We start from the raw sequence: 22575 nt of genomic DNA, 5'->3' as shown, positions 1-22575 counted from the left end.
GCACTCTACCAACTGAGCAACAGCCTCAGCCCTGTGTGTCTTCAGTCTTTAAGTTTCCCTGGGCTATTCTGACCTAAAACCCTCAGCCTACAAGGCTATGAAGAAATGTATTTTCCTTACCTACTGCAAAGGTTTCATTATCCAACATGGCCCTGTGGAGCCCTTCCCATGAAGAACACCCCTCTCTCCTTGTCTCTCAGAATCCTTCTCTCCTCCTGATTCAGAGCATCCCCTCACAGGAGCCAGAAGCACCTCTGAGCCAGGGCGGGGCTACTTCTCTGAGCTGTACTGATTCCTCAGTCCAGGTGTACCACAAGCAGCTGCTCAGTCAGGCAGAAGGAAAGGGAAGCAGGTTGTGTTGATTACTTTCTTCATCGTTGGGTTCAAATGCCTGACAGAAGCAACTCAAGGAAGGACGGGTGCTTTGGGGGGTGCAATCATGACATAAAGACATGGCAACTGGAATGTGAGGTGGCTGGTCATTGCATCTGCGGTCAGGAAACAGAGAGGTGAATGCTGGCATTCAGCTCGCTTTCTCCCTCTGCAGTTTGGAATCCCAGCCCATGGGATGGATGGGGTCACACAGGGTTAGGGAGGGGCTTCCCACCTCAGTCAACTCAGTCTAGAAACTCCCTCGGGCATGCTCAATGTTTTAACTCCTAAGTGACTCTAGATCCTGTCAAGTTGACAGTCGAGGTATTAACCATCACATACACAATTCTAATTTTACCATGATCTGCTCTGCCTAGCCTAGACTTGATTAATGGCCAGGCCCTGCATCTACCCCTGGTAGTTCTGAGAATTCTTGAGGGATTTTGAGGCTGACTTTGCAGAAAGGGCAATGCCTTGGAAGGCAGTCACATCCTGTCTCTCAGTGGCCCCCCAGCCCCAGCATGGAACCTACCATGCAGTGAGCAGGCAAAGCAAACAGATACATTTTGCTTAGTGGAGCCCATTCTATAAGGACAGATACCTTGCCCAGCTAGACACAGGGGTGTGGGGGTGGAGAGGTACCTTAGTCCTGCCTTAACTAGATGATGGGACAGACTAAGTAGACTTCCTATGGGAGGCCTTACCCTCTCCGTGGAGCAGATGGGAAGAGGGGTGAGTGGAGGGAGAGGGAGGAAAGAAAGGATGGAAACTGAGATGGGAAAATTAATTAATAGGAAAAAAAGGTAGAAGAGAGAACATACTAAAAAAAAAAAAAATAATGCTGTGCTTGACAGGAATAGAGTCATCGGAGAGGAGGGACTCAGCTGAGAAAATACCTCCATAAGACTGGCCTATGGGAAAGCCTATGGGACATTTTATTTCTTTTTAGGGGTTAGGGCTCCAGACAAGCTTTCTCTGTGTAGCTCTGGCTGTCCTTGAGCTCACTCTGTAGACCAGGCTGACTTTAAACTCACAGAGATCCACCTGCCTCTGCCTCTCAATTGCTGAGTTTAAAAGCAGGTGCCACCACAGACAGACTTGGGCATTTTCTTAATTAGTGATTGGTGGGAGAGAGCCCAGGCCATTGTGGATGGTGTCACCTGGTCTGGCAGGTCCTGGGTTCTATTAAAAAAAAAAAAAAAAAAAAAAAAAAAACAGGCTGAGCAAGCCATAAGGAGCAAGCCAGTAAGTACCCTCTGTGTCCTCTACATCAGCTCCTGCCTCCATGTTCCTGCCCTGTTTGAGTTCCTGTCATGACTTCCTTTTCCTTAGATGATGAGCAGTGATGTGGAAGTGTAAACCTAATAAACCCTTTCCTCCCCAACATGCTTTTGGTCATGGTGTTTCATCACAGCAATAGTAACCCTAAGTAGGCCAAATGCCATTTGCAAAATTCAGCCAAGGGGCTGGAGACATGGCTCGGCAGTCAAAAGGACTTACTGCCCTTGTGGAGGATCAGAATTCAGCTACAGTGCCCACATCAGGCTGCTTACAACTGCCTATAGCCCCAGGCTCCAGGGGATCCGATGCCCTCTCCTGGCCTCTGTGAGTTCTTGCACACATATGTGCATATACTCAGACAGACACATACATACACATAAATAAAAAATTTTGGTTTTGATTTTGTTTCAGGTTGGTTTTTTCAAGACAAACTCTCACTATGTAGAGCAGATCAGCCTGGTCCTCACAGAGATTCGCTACCTCTGCCTCTAGAGTGCTGGAATTAAAGGTACATAGCTCAGCAAGAAAGGAAGGAAGGAAGGAAGGAAGGAAGGAAGGAAGGAAGGAAGGAAGGAAGGAAGGAAGGAAGGAAGGAAGGAAGGGAGAAGAGGAGAGGAGAAGAGAAGAGAAGAGAAGAGAAGAGAAGAGAAGAGAAGAGAAGAGAAGAGAAGAGAAGAAGGAAAAGAAGCCAGGCAGTGGTGGCACACGCCTTTGATTCCAGCATTGGGGAAGCAGAGGCAGGTGGATCTCTGTGAGTTCAAGGCCAGCCTGGTCTACAGAGTGAGTTCCAGGACAGGGTGGTTACATAGAGAAACCTTGAAGAGAGAGAAAGAGATAGAAGAATTAATTCATCACCAAATATATGTAACTTTCTGTCTGTGTGGAGCAATCAAACTTAGAAGTGGACAAGGAGGCAGAGTTCAGTGCAAAGGGACACAAGTGATGTTTACAGTGTGTTCTGCAAGCGCCTCAGACCCCATTGTTACACACAACCCAATTTGAGGACCTCAGATTCAGGGCACAAGGCTGGCCTGTGACTGACAAGGGTAGAGGGCAACATAACTTGAAAGGCTTAAACATGTGATGAGGCAGGAACCCTGCATCATCAAAGAATGTGTCTAGCAATGCTGTGGCCCATACTGAGCTGCCCCCGGGGGCTGTGGAAAGAAGTTAAAGGGGCATCATGGTGCCTGTGATTGCCAAATTTAACCTGGAATATCATGACCGTGGCAGTATTGGTTTTTACCTTGTGGGTCTTGTTTCATTTTACGGAACGCTGCCATGCATTTTTGGGGGCTTTTGTGAGAAAACTCTCGCCTTCAGCCTTGTGTTTGTTCCAAGTCTGAAGTTTGGAGAGGACCTAGGGATGAGTAAATGGATAGCAGAGTTGGTGAAGATTGTGCAGGATGGCCTGGAAGATCAAAGGCAGGGAGTGGCAGAAGGGAGAGGGGTCTCCTTCCACTCGTCTCAGGCAGGGTGCACTGCGGGTATGGACCAGTGGGCTCAGCCAGCTCCGCCACTGGTTGGGAGCCATCAGCCAGAGGCCATGTGCATATAATATACATTGGCTTTCCTTCTCAATGAATCCATCCTTGTTTTCCTGTCTAGGTCCCCCTGGACGGCGTGGCAAGCCTGGACGAAGAGGCGACCCTGGTGAGTGGAGTTTTCTTAATTCCTAAGCCTTAGCTGAGACACACACCACAGACCCTCTGGAGGTGCCAACCACCTACTTCCCGGTCCTGGGCCACATCTTCCTTCTTAAGTGTCAGCTGCCACCTCTGGGCTGCCATGCCTCATATCTCCTTTTCTTGGCTTCTTGGCATCCACAATTCCCAAAACTAGCCCCTGTATGTCCTCAGCCTCCCCCTGAATCTGTCAGCCTTAGAAACTCAACTCTTGATTACCCACTGTGAAACAGCTCTCCCGGGATGACTGGCAGCTGTCTGCCACGGGACGTCACGGGACACCGCTCCCCTGTAGGTCTCAGCTCCTTCCCAGGCCCATCAAAGGTTTCCACCCTCTCCCTCCATGCAAATCCCAGGCTCCCCTGCACCCACAACCACTCCCCCATGACCTTCATTGCCTCCGAAATGAACTTACACTGCAGAGTCCTTCATAGTTTGCCGTCTCCCCCCAGATCTTGATCACTGTTCCCTAAGAATCATCTATTCCCCTGCCTCACCTTCTCACACCTATGACATCATCTTGGCCAAAGTTGCTAACGGCAACGTGGCTACATGTCACTGTCTTAATCTTCCTTCCTTTATCTTCCTTCCTTCTCCACTTCTTTCCTTGTTTTCTTCCTTTTTTCCTCCTCTCTCTTCCTTCCTCCTTCTCTCCTTCTTTTCTTAGTCAACTACCAGGTGGAAAAAATCCAAGAACTATAGAGATGGCTTCAGTGGAACTTGCTACTCTTAAAAAAGGTCCCAAATTCGATTCCCAACACCTACATTGGGTGGCTAACAACCACCTGTCTCCAGCTTCAGGGTCTGCCCTCTTCTGGCCCTTGTGGGTACTACACTTACATGTACATACCTTCTCACACACACACACACACACACACACACACACACACACACACACACAGAGGGATGCACACACTTTGAAGTCAGTTTAAATACTGATGTGCCCACATCCCCTTTGGTGTTCATTTATACTGGCTTGAGAATATAGGACATGTGCTATGGATGGATGTTAATAATCTCAGATCAGCTGAATGAGCTTCAGGCAACTAAGTACATAAGAGAAACATTCAGAGCTGTGGGTGAGATTGGTGCAAAATCTGTGCATCAGATGACACATTTGCTGCCTAAGGTCTGTAGGATTCTATTTTTAAGTGTGATAGATTGATTATGGATAGGCAGTTGGAGTTCATTCTCCCTAGATGTCTGGTGCTGCTTCAGGAAATGCTTCATGGTTGTGTGTTCTCGGAGCTAATGGTGCCATGAAAATGCATAGATTACTGAGAGGGTACGGAACTGCTTATTCCTCACTGTCTTTGTCTTTCTGGACCCTGGATATTTCTGACTGCCTCCAGCCAGTTTCCACACACACACTGCATACACATGACTGACCTTGGTCCCACCTGCCTCTAAAGTGAGTCTGCCCTTGGCCCTCTCTCCCCACAGCATCCCACTCCAGTGGCCCCAGATGCCCCAGGCCACTGATGGTGCCTCCCTCCCTCCCTCAGGCTTTAGAGAGGATACATTCATCCCCTAAACACAGCATCACCCCATCTCATCTCCTAGGCATCCCCATCACAGGGAGACAGCATCTCACCACCCACTCTATCCCCCACAGGAAGCCTCCCCGAGGCTGTCCAGGGCCTTGTGACCTCTGTGCCTTTAAGTCCTTCCCCAGCCCAGATGTGTTTTTCTCTGCCTAAGTTCTACTGTATGTTCATTTCCCTTTATCCTTGAAATAGATCTCAGGTGGCTCTTCTAAGACAGCATTCTGTACCCCTGTGGCTGGGGCTACACCCACCTCCCGCATCCGGCATGTAAATACATGGGCTAGTGAATGCACAATCGTCCCTTAAACAACATCACAGACAGGGCACAGCTGTGAGGAAACATGGGGCCAGAGTGACCCTCCCCAACAAAAGGACCCCAGGCTGGCTGAGACCAACAAATCCAGCACAGGACCAATGGATGTTCTTCTCTTTTCCTGGGAGCTGAGCTTGGATTTCTTTTCCTTTTACAGAAGCCCTCCCATAAGCTCCCAGAATTATATTCTCTGGTTGCCTGACTCCTGGAAGCTAGAAGGGGTTTGTGTTGAGCTCTAGGAGCTAGCTCCCTTTGCTCTGCCCCGTATGTAGCTCACTGCATGCCCTGCCCAGTGCTCGCCCCATCTCTTGGTTCTTGTCTTCTTCCTGCAAATGTTCCCTTGTCTTTCTCTGTCTACTCACCCACATCCTTTCTGGAAGGAGATGAGAAACCCTGTCACTTTCTTCAGAACAAAATATGACATGCCTCAAAAACCCAGTGTGGGGCAGGGAGAAGGCTCAGTCAGTAAAGAGCTTGCAGCTCAAGCATGAGGAACCAAACTTGATCCTCAGCACCCTCATAAAATACCATCGTGGCCTGCATTTATAATCCCAGTGCTGAAGAGACAGAGATGAACAGATAGATCCCTGAAACTGGCTGGCCAGCTTTGCACACACACACACACACACACACACACACACACACACACACACCAATAAACAATGAAAAGCCCCCGTGTCTAAGACACTATGGATATTGACTGAGAAATGACACCTGAGGCTGACTGAATTCAGCAGGACTCCAAGATGAGAAAATGTTCTTACTCCCATTTTGCAGAATAAGAAACAAGGCTGCGAGGGAAATGCTATCTTGCCTAAGGTCAACCACTAAACAAGGCGGCCCCTCCCCCTCTGCAGCCTCATGTGAGGTGTTTTTCAGAGCCAGTGAGAGCACACACAGAGCAGACGTCCCTCTCTGGTTGACTTTGGATGGTCCTGGTGTTTATTTCTAGATAGTTTCGCATACATGCACACCCTGGCATTGTCACCCTCCATTATGCAAAGCGGGCCTTTTCCTGTGCCCCTGGGAGAAAGGCTCTTTTGGAGTGCTGGGACAGGATCTAACTGGAATGTTATCCTACCACAAACACCCCCTGCCATCCATGGGACCAGTATCTTAGTTTCTGCCAATCAAAGTCTTTCCCTGGACAGCATCCTCCCCGCCCTTTAGAGTCACAGGTCCATCTGGTCCAAATAGAATGGAGTTCTCGCCTACTCCTGGCTAGTTTGCCACTGAGAAACACAGCACAAAGTCTGGTGTAATTGCCTGGGCCAACCTCCTCCCCAGGCAAGCCTGTGTGACGCTGAATTCCAGAGATGAGATTTTTGTACCTGATGTTCCCATTTCAACCAAAAGGATGGAAGTCTCTCTAGTGTACCATTTAAATAAGAGCATCTTCACTCTGTGGTCCAGTCAGGCCCGGGGTCATGGGTTCTTCAATGTGAATTACCCAGTGGAAAGCTGACAGCTGTTCTTACTTTTTCCTGAGGTCTGTGTGTGTGTGTGTGTGTGTGTGTGTGTGTGTGTGTGTGTGCAGTTTGTATCATGCACACACTTGCATGTGTGTGAAAGAGAACATGCTCTAATTCCAGCCTGTGCTCAGTTTCTCCTGGGCTAGTGCTATACTGTGTGCTTCTCATAGATGTGTGGACCACACGACTGCACGCTTGTACAAGTGCATGCATGAATGTGTGTGCGCACACACCATCTTCCTCAGTCCAGAAAGGCAGACATGGGTACTCACCACGTTCACAGATACAAATTCCTACCCCTCTTCCCCCCCCCCATAAGGTCACACTGCCTCTGAGTTTGCCTCGGCCTTATTCCATCTATACACAAACTCGCTGAAAACCCTTGGGTCACTCTCTTCCCTAGAGAGTACTGAGAAATGTAGCAGAAGGTTCCTGAGCTCATGCAGGGAAAGATCTGGTTTCTATGGGTTTGGACCCTGGCTGTGACACCACACTGGAACCAGCTAACACGTGAGCAAGGCAGAAAGCCTGCTCAAGCAAAGACAGCAGGAACTGGGCGGACAAATAGCAGAGTCTAAGACAACAGTAACAGTTGTGGGGCTGGGAACAAGGACAGAGACTCTAGCACCCTCGGGCCATGAGGACAGCCACCACCTCCACTGTGTGGGCCCAGGCCCTGCCAGAGTAGCAGAAATACTCTGCAGGAAGATCCAACATACCTTTGGGAGACATTAGGGAAATGACTGACCTTGGAGGAACCAAAAGCTCCAGATGAACAACAGGGTGGGCTCCCAGACCCACCACCCACCTGTCAGCACCAAACAGGCAGCTCACCCACCCAGGCAGTCTGTCCCTCCTACCCCCCACCAAGGTGTGGGTGAGCATGGCTCCCAGATTGGGAAGCCCTGGCAGACCACAGGCACTCTGTAGCCGGTCCTGAGACTCACCAACCCCCCTACTTCCTCAGGCCAAGTCATCTGGCTCGCATTTAATTTCTCCCACATTCTGAGGATTAGAACATATGTGTGAAAGCTGTTTGCCCAAGGGTCAGAGAGCAAAACACACTGTGGAGTCAGGCTCAGGGGGTGGGGACACCATGTGGTCCACTGGGGGGACCTGAACCAGCCTCACTTTCGAAGCAGGGACCCCTGGATGACCTAAGCCATGCCCCCTCCCAAGCCATCTCTCTTGAGTTACCCACTTGCAACAGACCGCAGAATCTGCCTTCAGCAGCTGTGCCAAGCCGGTAAACTCCATAGCAAAGTCAAGTGTAAAGGGTTTAACAGAGGTGCTGGCCCAACAGGCAGCTGCTGCCCTTCTTGCCCTTGACTCTTTAGTGCCTGTGTGTGTGTGTGTGTGTGTGTGTGTGTGTGTGTGTGTGTGCGTGTGCGTGCCAGACCCTGAGCTGGGTGGGCAGCAGGGAACCTTATGTAAAATTACTTTACATTTGCATATAACCTACACACATCCTCACAGATACATTAGAGCATCTCAAAGTGCCTGAGACAATGTAAATGAGATGCAAATTGTTGTTATACTTAGAGAATAATGACAATTATTCAATTGTTGATACAGGAACAATTTTTTTTCAAGTGGTGTGTGTTTGTGAATGTGTGTGTTCCCTGAGTGTAGGTGTACATGTGAGTGTGAGTGCATATATGTTCAGACTCCAGAGTCAGCATCAATTATGTTCTGTGGGCAAGCCTCATCACAGCCACTACCACAATTTCTAGACTGTTCCTTCAATCTCCTTGTGCACGTCTAACGCCAGAGCTGGGCTGTGGTGATCCACCCCACCTCTGCCCAACCTTACATATCACATGCCTTCACCCCCACCCTTCCCTCTACCCAAAATGTTATTTCCTCTTTATCTCTCTCCTCCCTGCTAAAACCCAAAGACCTGTTCATTGAACGAGCAAGATCTAATCATATTTAGCTTTCTAGAGTGTAACATGAATGCTTGCCAACCAGCCTCATGCAATGAACACAAGACCCCCTGCATGTGGGAACCATCACTGCCTCCCACGGCCACCCAGGCCCCTCCAGGGATGAAAGTATCTCTTCTTGGTTCTGTGGCTGACCCTTGTTGAAGGGACCCTTGTGGGCAATACTGTGACCCCACTGAAGCCTTGAGTTGATGAGGTAGGGAGTGGCCAGGGCTGTGCCGAGCAAGCGAGCATAAGGAGGGAGCCCTTGGATGCTGACAGTGTCTCTTCTGCTTTTGTTTGCAGGTCCTCCAGTAAGTGCCGTGGACTTTGTGCTGTTTTCCTGAAAGATAAGACATTTATTTGGTTCTCTCTATGAAATCAACTCCCATGCAATCTGCTCTGGTTGGAGAAGTGTGTCGTCTAAAAACAAAGAAAGGGGCTGGGGCTCAATCGGTAGAGTGCTTGCTGGCATGTACAAGCCCTGGGTTTGATCCCCAGCACCACACTGTGTGGTGCCAGGCAATGGTGGCACACCTTAATCCCAGCACTTAGAAAGCAGAGGCAGGCAGCTCTCTGTGAGTTCAAGGCCAGCCTGGTCTACAAAGTGAGTTCCAGGACAGGCTCCAAAGCTACACACAGAAACCCTGTCTCCAAAAAAAAAAAAAAAAATGCCCTGTGTGGTAATACACACTACAATCCCAACATTTGGGAAGCGAAGGCAGGATGATCACTGCTGTCCTTGGCTACATAGGGAGATTGAGGCCGGCTTGGGCTACATGAGAATCTGCCTCAGAAATAAACAAGAAAGGATCCATGCCAAGCAGAAGCTGACTTAGCTCTTAAATATTGGCAGGAGAACTCCCTGAGCTTGCCTTGCCCACCAGAACACTCTAGGCCAGCTTCTTTTCCCACAAACCTAGCAACTCCTCCCCAAATCTTTGATTCAACTTTGTGCACAAAAAAAATGTTAAGTGCCAGCCCATGTCTCCAATGTGTTCTGTGGCTGCTGATATTGTAGCTCTAAGACAAAGCTGAGCTCGAACACTAGATCCTGGAGTTCATTTTTCTTCTTAGCCAGCTTGTCTTGCTCCTAGCTGGGACTCCGTGGGCCTGACTGGCTGGCAGGGATTTGAGGTAGCACCAGAAGTAAAGCTGTCATTGCATTTAAAGAGGATGTGAAGGGAGGCCTGGGCCAGCAGTGACTCCATGGCCCTGGGAATCCCACTTTTTCCGAGTTAAGAATGTGTCTGCCTTTGATTCCTCATGGAGGATTCTCGGGGCCAGATAAATCCCTATGCATCCATTCAAGCAGCACATTGTCCGTCAGCCGGAGCCAAAATTAACCTTCCAAAGGAATTCTTCTCAGATGAGCCATGTTGCTTCTGACTTCTACTTCCCATGATTCATCCCCACCCCCCCCCACCCCCATCAGTACCCTTCAGAATCTGGGCTTCTCTGTGCATGTAGCATCCGTTTGAGCCAAAGAAAAGGCAGGCCAACAAAAATGTGTAGGTTTTTGGCCTCACGTGCATTTCCTGGTAGAGCGTTCCCTGAGGCCCCTCTGAGGCCTCGTGTGCAAACTTGTGGAAATGCAAAATGCAGGGGCTAAGGCGTGGTTTTGTTTTGGCTCTGTTGTTAAATTATTAAATGGGTTAAACAAACAGGAATTGGTAAGCCACCACTGAAGAGGGAGGTGGATGTATGTGTGTGGGACACTGTCTCAGGTGTCAGCGGCCTTGAACAGACCTGACCTGAGCTGGGGGAACAGAGAAAACTGTCAGTAGCAGTACATGTCCCCCATATCTCTAGCTTCCAGAACCTTCTCAGCTCAACCTGTCCCCTCAGGAGTACAGATGAACTGAGTGCCTACTGCATCCCTCATGTAAGGGACACTTTCAGTCCCTGGTTTGGGCACAGCTGTTGTGACAGCTCCTTCCAGCCCTATTGGACTACATGTTCTGTGCCTTGTGCCAGGGCTGACGTAGAGATGACACCTATGGGTACAGTGCTTTGACGGCTCTGCTGAAGGCCCCTCCCCCATGGCCCCTGATGGGAGAAGGTAGCTGTCCATCTGACCCACCAGAGCCCTGAAACAACACACTACAGCTAGCAGTGTTATTCCCTGCAAACTACACAGAGCACAGTGGAGGGGGTGGAGGGTATGGCCGGAAAGAGTTATAAGCATTACCATATGGTTTTCTGCCAAAACTCTGATTATTATTAATGGCTTGTTAATTACCACAGGGCCAATCAGGACGAGATGGCTACCCGGTAATTGACATTTATTTTTTTGTTCTATCTCTGCCTCCTCCTTTTAATCCAAAACTCCCTCCTGAACCTTGACTGAACTATCTCGCTCCACCTTCCTCCTCCTGCACTCCTCAGTAGCTGGGCTGGTTCTGTCTATGGAAAGACCAGTGTGCACTCTGGGCAGACCCTGACCTCACAGCTTCCCTGAGATGGCTCCCAGGCAAAGCAAAGAGGCTTCCAAAAAGCAGCTCCCCTTCTAGCCCAGTAGTGTACTTGCTGAGCCTCGAGTCTGCCCCTGGCTTGGCCATACCCTCCTGGAAGACACTACTATACCTCTACCTAGAGGCATGGACTCCCTGTGATCTTACCACTCATGTTCAAGGAGCCTCTATTGTATGAAAACTTCAAAAAACAAGTTCCCTTGTGTTTGGGGATTGCTGTACCTACCCAGACCGAATGAGTACCATATCAAAGACAAGGAATTGAGGTACCCTGCTGCCATAGCAGCCTTGCCAAGGTTAAGGAAGATGACAGTAGCTTCCAGAAGCTGATGCCCTAAACACACAGGGGCCAAGCCAGATGTGATGATACATGGCTGAGGCAGGACTACCACGAGTTTGAGGCCTGCCTAATCTACATAAAGCAGAAAGAAGAAACAGGTAAGGCCTGTAGAATAGAGCTCAGATGTCTGTCAGATCCAAGGGTTTGTTCTGTGCCTCCAGGTAGGAGGATGCCAGGAAGTGAATGCCAGCTGGCTCAGAGATCTATCTAGAGATTAAGGCTTCAAACAAGTATGGGGATTGAGACTAAATGAGACCAAGAGGTGACAATTCTGCATAAAGGACAAAATGTGTTGTATGTAGCTCTCTAGGATGAAATAGAACCTTTTGGGCACATTTATCTTAAGCCCAAAGCAATGCTGTGCTCAGTCTAGGCCCCTTTGGAGTCTCCTGGGTGGCTGGGGTACTTCCCCAGCAGGAAGTCTCAGACCTCTCAGGCTAGAGCAGTGGGGATCTACATGAAATGTGACGTCTATAGGACCACTGGGGTCAGATCCGGCCGGGTCCCAGAACCTCTTCCTGACTAGGAAGGAGTCAAGCCCTCATTCTGACACATGGCAGCAAGGATCTTGGGGAACCACAGGCTTCTGCTGGGATTTGCCCCCACTTAGGTCATTACTAGCTTGGAAGGACTAGAATCCTTCTAGCAAAAACCTCTAAGTCCTAGGGGACTTGGAAAACATCTCCACCCTTCTCCAGGTTTCTCTTTAGGATACAGATTCTCTTCCGGGGGGTGGGAGGTACATCCCAACAAGCCCAGTGTCATTGATTGAAAAATTTCATATATTAAAAAAAAAAAGTGCCAGGCCCATCCAACTCCCCGACCATCCTGGCTAGGAACAGCCCTGCTGCAGAACCTTGCTGTCCCCTCCCATACCCACACACCCCTACCCTGTCATGATCTCAGCTCCCTGCCATGGCCACGGAAGAACCAGATCCCAAACTCCAAATTCCATTCCCACTGATGCTTTGCTTTCACACCATTACAAAAATCACAAAGCGAGCTTTCCAAGTTAAGGCTCTGCACTTGAAAGACCCAAAGGAGGGTGGGAAGTCTCCGTTTACTGTGAGCAGACACTGACCCCAGAGCCTTCGCAACTGGCTGAGAGCATCAGAGCCATCGGCTGGTGATGGAAGTCAGTTTTCCCTGTGTAAGGGACAGGGACTTGTTCTAAACAGCTGCCAGGGGGTCTGCCCCCTGCAAAGGCCACGGCTCTCGCTTTTGGCAAGAGGCCAAGTGTGGGATTAAACAGCGGGTTTGAATCTTTTCTGCCACTGGCTGGGAAGCCTGGAGTAGGAGACCCCACCCCTCAGTGTCCCTGAACTTCAGGCTCCTTCCTGTCAGGAGAGACTGTCCAAAGTCCCTTCCTCAGGAAGCTGGGTTTCTGGTGAATGGAGATTCACAAAGAGTACTCATGACATGCAGGCCACAGCAAACCCATGTCATCTGATGGGCCATCAAAGGCACTATGGGATTTAAATGTAGTATACGGCAGATATCTGGCCTCAAGCCTGGCCCACAGAGGGGGCCTGTGAATTCTGGGATGGGGGCGGGATAAGGATTCCGGTGCCAGGAACTCAAGGGTTCCTATGTCCTGATGCAAGTAGCTCTCTGAGGAGGTCAGGTGTCCCACTTCCTGTTTGCAGGCCTGAAGCTATCACCCTGAGTTCATGAACCAGCTCCTCAGGCCACTGAAGCAAGCTGGGTCTAGTGAGTGACAAGGGGACCCATCCAGTCCTCTAGAGAGCTGACATCACAGCCCACCATCACTCTTTGCCAGCTGGTATAGGGACCCCTGTTTCTACATTTCACTATCTGAGCTGGGCCACTGCTGAACTGGGGTGTTCCTGTCACCCCTGCCAGGAGCACACCTACTCATCCAGCTGAGTGTCCTGAGCACTTGGTTCCGGTCCTGACTCTGGCCCTGCCACATGGGCCACCCTTTTCCTGAGACCTATGTGAGGATGGGTACCCACTGCCACAGGGAGAGCAGTCTCAGCGAGGGAGAAGCTAGACTTCATGGACTACTTCTTCTACCTGTGGTGTTTGAGTTCAGTTCTTGGCCTATGGAAAACAGAAGGGCTTCAGCCAGGCCCATGGCCTGCACCCAGCTCCCATGGGGTCAGCACAACCGCCCAGTGTTATGCATTATACATATATCAGAATAGATCATTATACCACATCAGCTTATTCCTGACTGAGCAATTGCAGATTGACAGATATAGTTTTGATGTGGTGCTGGGGGTGTTGAACACAGGGCTTCATGCATAATAAACAATTGTTGTACCGCTGAGCCGCAGCCCCATCACAACTTGAAGCTCATGTATGCACATATACCTACACAGGCTCACTCACCCTGCACAAACATGTAGAGGTCAGAGATGGATTTCTGTTGTCTTTCCCATCAGTTTAACTGCCCCTCCCCCCCAAAAAAAAAAAAACAACTTATCTTTTGAGACAGAGTCTCTCAATGAACCTAGAGCTCTCCATTCTGGCAGGAGGATCTGCTTGTCTCTCCCTGACCCTCCAGGCCCCCAGTGCTGGCGGTTTCAATGCATGCCACCTGTCTGGCTTTCACTCAGGTGCTGGGGATCCAAACCCAGGTCCTCATGCTTGCCAGTGAGTACTTTACCTACTGAGCCACAATGAAACTTTCAGGATGAGGACAGAGCTCCTCTCACCCAGCACACATGAAGCTCTGGGTTCCATACTTCACACCCCTTAAAACTTGGAGCACTGATGCACACCTAGAATCCAACACTTGGGAAGTGGAGGCAAGAGGATCAGGAGCTCAGGGTCATCTTTAGCTGCATATTGAAGCTGAGTTCAGCCTAGGCTACGTGAAGCCCTGACTGGCTAGGCAGTGAAGAGCACTTGTTCTTGCTGAGGACAGGTTTGGATCCCAGCACCCACGGTGGCTCAAAACCATGTAACCTCCATGGGCATCAGACACCTATACATACATGCAGACAGAGTACTCGTACACATAAAGTAAATCTAAAACACAATTTAAATGCATTAATATATGTAGAATAGAAAAGAAGGGCCAGCAAGATGTGTCCGGAGCTGAAGACCTTGCAGGACAAACCTGACTGCCAGAGTTCAATACCCGGAATCCCTGCAAACAGTGGGAGGAGAGAGCTATCCCCTGACTTCCACATACACGCTGTGCATGCCTACACACATGCACACATACACACATGGACACACACACACAAATAAATACATACAACAACAATGATGTAATAAAATGTTTAATGAAGAAAACAATGAGGAAATCCTTCAAACCGCTCATCATACACCCAGCATTTGGACAGGAGCCCGGGATTGACATTGGTCGGTCTTAGGATGTTTTGTGGCTGAATTTTAGTGTTGGTATTTGTTTGTTTGTTTGTTTGTTTGTTTGTTTGAGGGAATCTTAGAGGCCGTGTTCATTTTGTTGGCAAACTTCTGGACCAGGGAGGATTTTCTTTCTCCCACTGAGCCGGAATCTCAGGGGGAAGAAAGGGCTGTGCTGGGGGCCCTGGCCTGTGCTTTCTTCATCCACCCCCCTGCCCACCCCACCCCCACTGAAACTAGGTCCATATGCGCAGCCAGTAGGAGTGTCTGAGGGACAGGGGGCAGCGGAGGCCACCCACATCTGTGAGGCAGGTTATGGACTCAAGGGGGTCAGAGCTGACAGGGCTCCAGGTCACTATCCCCATGCCCTTCCTGAACAGAGGCTGTCTGTCCTTCGTGCCCCAAAGGGCTTGTTAACAGAACCTTATGGTTGCAATAAATGCATGTCATGTCTATTGTAAAACATTTGGAAAATAGAGAACAGCAGCCCCCCCAAAAGAAAAAAAGGAAAAAGTAATCATCCTTTCTCCTCCTACCACCCACAGACAATAAATCTCACTATTTTCATGTTGTTCTAGCTTTTTTTATATGCAACTTTGTTCCCATACTTCCACTTATAAAAACAAGGCTATTGGGACATGCGTCTCTCTTTTACTGAATATATCATGACACACTCCCACATCGTTAAAAACTCTTACAGTATGTAATGGCTGCATAGTATCTGATCCCATGTACAATTTTATTTAGCCAACCTCTGAGTTATCTTATTAATGTGGACAATTTTTCATCCTTACACTCAACATCCTGGGAGTGAGTGAAGGCTTATTTCTGTGATTATCTCCATAGAATAAATGCCTATAAGTTGAATTGTTGCACCAAAGGATTTGCACATGTTTAAGGCTTTTGATGTGCATTGCCAAATTGCCCTCTGGGAGGCTGCACTCATTTACATTCCCACCAACAGCGCACAAATGCCGCATGTTTCTCCAAACTCTGACCAACTGTGGGTATTATCATACTTTTAATTTATTTCAATATGATAAGTTTTTAAATATATGTCCATATGTATGTGCATTGTTTTAATTTGGAATGTATTTTCACTTAGACATAGTCTTAAAAGATGTGACCCGTTCGTTAAAGTTTGTGTTGGCCTGCCACCTAGCGGTGCCAACTGGAATTGCAGGTGTAGAGTTTGAAACTGAAAAGAGCAACCTTCTTGCACTGATAGCAAGCAGCAGGGAGTTCTGAGCACCGTGTATTGTGAATCATCAATGGGGGCTGCACAGGAGCCCTAGTCATGGCATTCCAGCATTTGGGGGAATTAGTCACTGTGTATGTGTTAAAATGGTTTGGGCATCTCATTAATAGGAGGCTTGATATCATGCCTTGAGCTACACAGAGCACAAAGGCAAATCAGACCCAGCCACAGTCTTTAGACAGCTGTGGGTGGGAGACAGCTGAAGGTGTTTCTCACGTCCCTCTTTTCGTCTCTAAGATGTGTGTAACTTCTGAGGTGAAAACGGCTTGTGTGCCTCCACCTCTCACCCTTTGTACAGAAAACACAAGGCGGTGCTTCTGTCCACTTTAAACAAATCCTTGCTTTTCTTCTCTAGAGTTTTCCTTTTCTTGGCTTTCTGGCGTCCCGCTTAGCCTCTGAAGGCAGTGTGAACAGCCCTGAGTACCGTGAAATGTAACGGAGAAATGACAGGAGGATGTGGAGAGGGTGCTGGGTGGGGGCAGAGATTGTCATGTGATTTGGATCAAACAATCAAGGACAGAATGACATTTGAACTGAGACTTCAGTGACAAAATGCAGAGCTCTGTGAATACTCTCGGTGGAGGAAAATAGGGAAGAGGAGAGGTCATGGCGTTTAGGGCAAGCTTCCTAAGTGAAGAGAGCCACCTGAGGCCAGGGTGGGGAGAGGGAGAGAGTAAGGGTCAGGGGGTGGTAGAAGGGGAAGGAGTCCAGGGGATTAGAGAGATGACTCAACCGTTAATGGCTGCTCTTCCAAAGGACCTGGGTTCAGTTCCCAGAATCCCTGTCAGTGGCCTCACAACCCCCTAGACTCCATCTTTGAGGCATCTGGTGCCTTCTTCCAGTCTCCACAGGCTCAAAACACTCATGCGGGCACATACACACATACATCAATGAAAAAGATCTTTCAAAAGGAGGAGTGGCGGTGGTGTCCAGGGGGCGCATGGAGTAGAACCTTGTGGACTAGATGGAGAGGCTCACTAAGGCAGTGGGAACCAAGAGGGCAATGCAATTTCACTCTGTTTCTAGGAAGCACTTGTCCCCAGAGACAGCTGCCAAGATCCCTCCCATGGTCACAGTACATCCTTGAAGCCATCAGCGTGCCCCTGGCCCCGACACGTGTGCACACACATGTGCACACATGAAAGAGTGAGAGGATGGGGACGTTTGTGTGGCTCACAGTTCTGGAGGCCCCAAGTCTAAGACCGGCACAGGGCCTTGGCTCAATTGCTCTTCCAGAGTTCACTGTGGCAAGCATGGGGGCCCGGCAGCTGCCTCTATGGATTCTGCAGGCCCTGCTGCTCCCTGTTCTTCTTCGCCATCTCTACTCAGAAGTCAGCTCTGTCGGCAGCCACTTTCAAACACTGAGTTCTCCCAGATTACCTAGCACAGCTCATGTTCCCTGTGCACACAAGGCTGGGGAAGGGGGACAGGGGTGGAGGATCTCCATCTCCCACACCTACTGTTTGAGGGACAGCGCCCCGTGCTGAGCAAGCACCAGCACTATGCACACAGAAATGAAAAGTCCTGAGAGAGCAGGCCACACAGTGTGACCCCACTGTCCAGAGACAGTGAACGTGCACACTGGGCTGGGAAAGGACAGAGAGGGTGATGCTGAATGGAACACAAGCCAGCCAGCTCCCCTGCCCACCTTCCAGAGGAGACTGGTGCTCTGCAAGGCCCTGCATAATTTTGGCAGGTCTCAGTGGGTTGGACATCTCTGATCTCGAATCTGAAATGCCTCCAGTCAGAAGCTTGTAATGTCAACAGGATGACACAAGTGGAAAATCCCACACCAGACCTGTGACAGACACAGCACAGGGGCAGGGGTTGGGGAGATGGCTTAGTGTCCAAAATGCTTGTCTCAAGAATGTGAGAACCAGAGTTCAGGTCCCCAGAACCCACAGAAATGCCAGGTATGTGTGATAGCACACAGTAGGTCAGCTGTAATCCTACAGGGTAGAGGCAGGCTCACCAGGGCAGGCCAGCTATCCAGACCAGCCACGTTGGTGAGCTCTGGGGTTTGCTTATGAAACTGCCTCAGTAAATAAAGAGGAAGAGTGATTTAGATGATTGATTCCTGACAGCAATCTCAGACCTGCGCACGAGAACACACACACACACACACACACACACACACACACAGTACGTTGAAAATATTGCATCCAATCACCTTCAGGAGTTTAGCACTGTGGCACACACCTTTAATCCTAGTGCTTGAGAGGCTGAAACAGGAAGATCACAAATTTGAGGGCAGCCTGAGCTATATAGAGAATTCCAGGCCAGCTTAGGTTATGAGACTCTATCTCAAAACACAAAAGCTAAATTATAAAAATAAAATGAGATTACTTTTAGACTCCATGTATAAAGTATATATGAGCCATTTGTGAATTTCACACTTAAAAATCGATTCCCTGGCCAGGCATTGGTGGCGGCACGTCTTTATTACCAGCACTCCGGAGGCAGAGGCAGGCAGATCTCTGTGAGTTCGAGGTCAGTCTGATCTACAGAGCTAGTTGCAGGACAGGTTCTAAAACAATACAAAGGAACCCTGTCGATTCCTCTCTGAAGGCAGAGGCAAAGGCAGGTGGATGTCTGTGAGTTTGAGGCCAGCCTGAGCTATACAGCGAGTTCCAGGACAGGCTCCAAAGCTACACAGATAAAAAAAAAAAAAAGAATTTATTCCCATTCTAAGTTATCTCTTCGCATCCATGCAAATGCTCTATGTGGCCCAGGCTGGTCCAGATGACCTTGAACTTGAACTTCTGATCTTCCTACCTCCATCTTCTAATAGCAGACATTTGCCACTAAACCTCCCGAGAGAGAGAGAGAGAGAGAGAGAGAGAGAGAGAGAGAGAGAGAGAGAGAGAGAGGCAGTACTAGAGGTTGAATTTAGATTTTAATTGCACACTAGGCAAACAGTCTTCCACTGAGTGTGCCTGCAGCCTCCTGAAGCATTTTAAATACAGTTTTTCCCCTCCACAGATTTTAAGGGTGCCCCCACTTCAGGGCACAGGCAGGTGGAAGTAGGCCTCATGGCAGGAGGCTACAGTAGTTTACTGACAAAGACAGACTTGAGAGCCAGGGAGGGAGAGCCACTTCACTGCTGAGAAGTGAAAATCTTAGGTTAGGATCTGGGGCCGACAAGACGGCGGAGCAGCTAAAAGCGCTACCAGGCCCCACACAGTGGAGGGAGAGAACTGACTCCTGGGAGTTGTCCTCTGACCTCCACACAAGCACCAAGGTACTCTCACCCACACAACACCCAATAAATAAATACAATAGAAAGATGTGATGAGGAATGAGATTATCACAGGGCATGGGGCCCACCTCACTGGAATCAGAAACGCCCATTCAGGCATCTCCAGCACTGAGCACCTCGCCTGGTTAAACTCCTGGTACCCAGGGGAGCTGGGCCTGCAGAGTCTCCAGCATCAGTCCTGGGGCATCGACAACTGAGGTCCCAGAGGACAGTGTGAGCTCAGGGCAGAAATGTGGTCTGCGAGACAGGGCCACGGCCTGGGACCAATTTCAAAATGAATAACTCAGTTGGACTGTTTGGAATTAATCAAGCGAACAAAAAAGAACCACGAACGCCACACACTCATATGCTTTCTTACACTCTTCTAGTTCAAAAACAGCTTTGATTGTAAAAATGTAATTAGTTGAATGATCCATCTGTAATACCCCCAAATTCAAGTGCTTTTTTAAATTTTAACATCCTCCAGCTCATTCACATCTGACCCCTGCAGGGCGGCTCCCAGCCCCCGAGATGCTGGGCAGAGTAAGGAGGGCTGAAAGCAGACTTCCTGAGTCCCCCATAATGGTCCCCAGATTGGAACCTCAAAGACAGAACCAGCTGGGCCTGCAGTGGAGGGCCTCCATCCTGGCTTCCTCCCCAGCCCTCTCCCCTGAGGCAGAACAAAGCAGGTATTTCCAGAGTCCAGCCATTGTCTAGATCTAGCTCTCCACTCCTCTTTCCCATGAATGCCCCATGTGAGGCTGTCAAGGAATGGGAGATGAGCACAGCCAGCCAGGAGGCTCCCTGTTCAGGTTCCAGGGACCATGCACACAGGAAGAGGACACAGAACTGTGAGAGTCCAGGCTCCTCGCATGGCTGGTTGCAGGTAGTCTGTCATAGACTGGTTGGAACCGGTCTCACTTCACCACACACAGTCTACTGCATGGAGGAACGGAGTTCACAGACACGGACTGGGCCAGAGACCCAGGTCTCTCCAGGAAAGACTGGAGAGAAGACAGGTGTGGGGGCAGGAAGCTGCTCCTGCAGCTCCCATGACTTGAGAAACTGTGAGTTTTGGGTCCCCATCGACTGTAACCTCAGGCATATCCCAACCCACTGAGCTGTGTTCCTGGCATCCTCAGTAGCAGCTAAGAGATCCAAACAGATGACTCCTGGAAGCCCCAGGGCTGGGCATTCACACTGGGTTCAGTGAATAACAGTTCCGGTCACTCTATGGTCACTCAGTTCAGCAGCAGGGAGCCCTTGAGGCTAGCAGAGCTTTGCATGGGCACAGAGTGTCCTGACTGGCCTCCCATGCTGTGACACCATGGCAGGAATTGGCTAGGACCAGTAGAGAGCAGATCAAGATCGCCCTCTAGTGCTCACAGATCAGACACTAGTGTTGGTAGATACTTGTTCACTGCCGTTGTGTCAGAAACATTGCTCAAAAAATGTTTATTGTGTTCTCAGCTCAGGGCTCTTTGGCATTTCAGACATAGTAGCATCCCAGGCTCCTCACCTCCGTGGAGCCTATGACTAATCGAGAGAAAGACCCACAATTCACTGAAGCTCCAGCTTTACTGTTAGACTGCTCAGTGCCAAGAGGGTTCAAGTTAGCTGTGAGCACCCATGGCAGGTATCAGGGCTGTTGCCTGGAGGAAGGGGGGTGTGGCATAAGAACAAAAAATCTAGTGGGGACTGGGAATGTAGTTCACTTGGTAGTTTCCCTAACATAAACCAAGTCTTGGGTTCAATCCCTACACCACATAAAAAAACAGGCACGATGGTGCCTGACAACAATCCCAGCACTCAAGAAAGAGGATCAAGAGTTCAGTGTCATCCTTGTCTACGTGATGAGTTCAAAGCCAGCCTGAGCTATATGAGACCTTTTCTCACTAGTAGCCAACTCCTTTAATCCCAACACTAACTAGGCAGATCTCCAAGTCTAAAGGCCAGCCTAGTCTACATAGTGAGTTCCAGGCCAGCCAGGGCTACATCATTAGACCCTGTCTCAAAGGAAAAAGAAAAACCAAAACAAAGCAAAACCCAGATAGGTGCTGGCAAATAGGGTTTCACAGCACCTCCCCCCACTCACCACCACCACACCCAGCGTGTGCTCGGGCACAGAGCCAGGCTGATGAGGAGCAAGCAGCTGCCACAGCTAACCTCATTGAGGGGTCAACTGCCTCCTTCCTCTGATGCCCAAGTCCCAGGGGAGCCATCCCACCCATTCCTCTTCCCCATCCCAAAGAAGGACATGGGCATCCAAGCAGCTCACTCTTGAGGTCAGCATGCCATCCTCTGCCCCTTGTCTGTTTGGGAAGTCGGGGGTAGAAGACAGTGGAGGCTGGTCTGGGAAGGAAGAGAATCATGCTCAGGACTGTAGAACCAGAGAGACAGTTCAGCTCCTGAAAGGTGAGCTCACAAGCTCACTGTGACTTACAGGCTTCAGCCAGATAAGAAAGAAAGAAAAAGGAAAAAAAAAAAAAACCTGCCAGCAAGAACGTTTAGAGAACAGTAGTGTGGAAGGGGGTGGGGGTGGGGGACATGGAAGGGGACTTGTGCTGGGTGGACTGGGGACACCTAAATGGGGTCCTACAGATCAGTCCACATAGCACAACCCTCATGGCATTTTCTGATGTTTCAAGAAAAGCTAGGAATCCCTTTTTGCTGGTGATGTCACATTCTCTGCCTGTGTTGTCTGGAAATCAAGTAAGCTGCTGCCCCAGATAGTCGAGCTGGAGGCGGATCTTGATGGTGCATTGCCTCATGCTGGATTCTACCTCCTGTGCACAAAAGAGGGGAGGGGCAAGCCTAGGTAATCATGGATGAGTAGATAGGGGAAGACACAAGCAAGTACCCCATCAGGCCAAGGGACTGGCCTGGATCAGGTCTAAGGACTTTGCTGGCAAACAAGGAGAGAGAACATCCACAGCCCTGAGCTGCCTCTGTCACTGGTCCCTGGAGCCACATAGTGGTCTACTTGGTGCTGAAAGGGTACCCCAGCCTGTCTGCTCTGTCTAGCGTTTCCCAGCATACAAGCATCTCAGACAGACACACCTAACTCCCGCTCCCATACCCCATTCCCCCACAGCCACTGGAAATCAAGGCCCTTTATCCCCTCCTCCCCAAAGAGGGGCAATTTTTCCAGATACCTGACAAGGTAATCATGTTTCTCCCCACCAAATGCCAGTAATGGATGAATAAGTAATTTAAGCAGATATTTGGGATCAGTTCAAAGGCTTAGTCCTTTAAATACCACCTCTTCCAGCCATGGTGTGTGATGGGGACATAGATGTAATTGCTTCCAGCCAACACAGGCCACTCACTG

General features: G+C 49.5%; 2 protein-coding genes across 2 annotated transcripts in view; one reads left to right on the top strand and one right to left on the bottom strand.

Annotated features, from left to right (window-relative positions):
• The window catches only part of Col23a1 (collagen type XXIII alpha 1 chain), a 278704-nt gene that overhangs the window by 217778 nt on the left and 38351 nt on the right, over positions 1 to 22575 (top strand). The window contains exons 3-5 of the mRNA XM_051180815.1: positions 3262 to 3306; positions 8902 to 8909; positions 10843 to 10869. Of these exons, the coding sequence (XP_051036772.1) occupies positions 3262 to 3306; positions 8902 to 8909; positions 10843 to 10869 (80 nt within the window). The remainder of the gene's footprint in view (positions 1 to 3261; positions 3307 to 8901; positions 8910 to 10842; positions 10870 to 22575) is intronic.
• Canx (calnexin) overlaps positions 1 to 22575 on the bottom strand; it is a 1018992-nt gene that overhangs the window by 983274 nt on the left and 13143 nt on the right. The window lies entirely within an intron of this gene.

Source organism: Phodopus roborovskii, unplaced genomic scaffold, assembly GCF_943737965.1.
Source record: "Phodopus roborovskii unplaced genomic scaffold, PHOROB, whole genome shotgun sequence".
NCBI classification, from domain to species: domain Eukaryota; kingdom Metazoa; phylum Chordata; class Mammalia; order Rodentia; family Cricetidae; genus Phodopus; species Phodopus roborovskii.
This window is presented reverse-complemented; position numbering and strand designations above follow the sequence as displayed.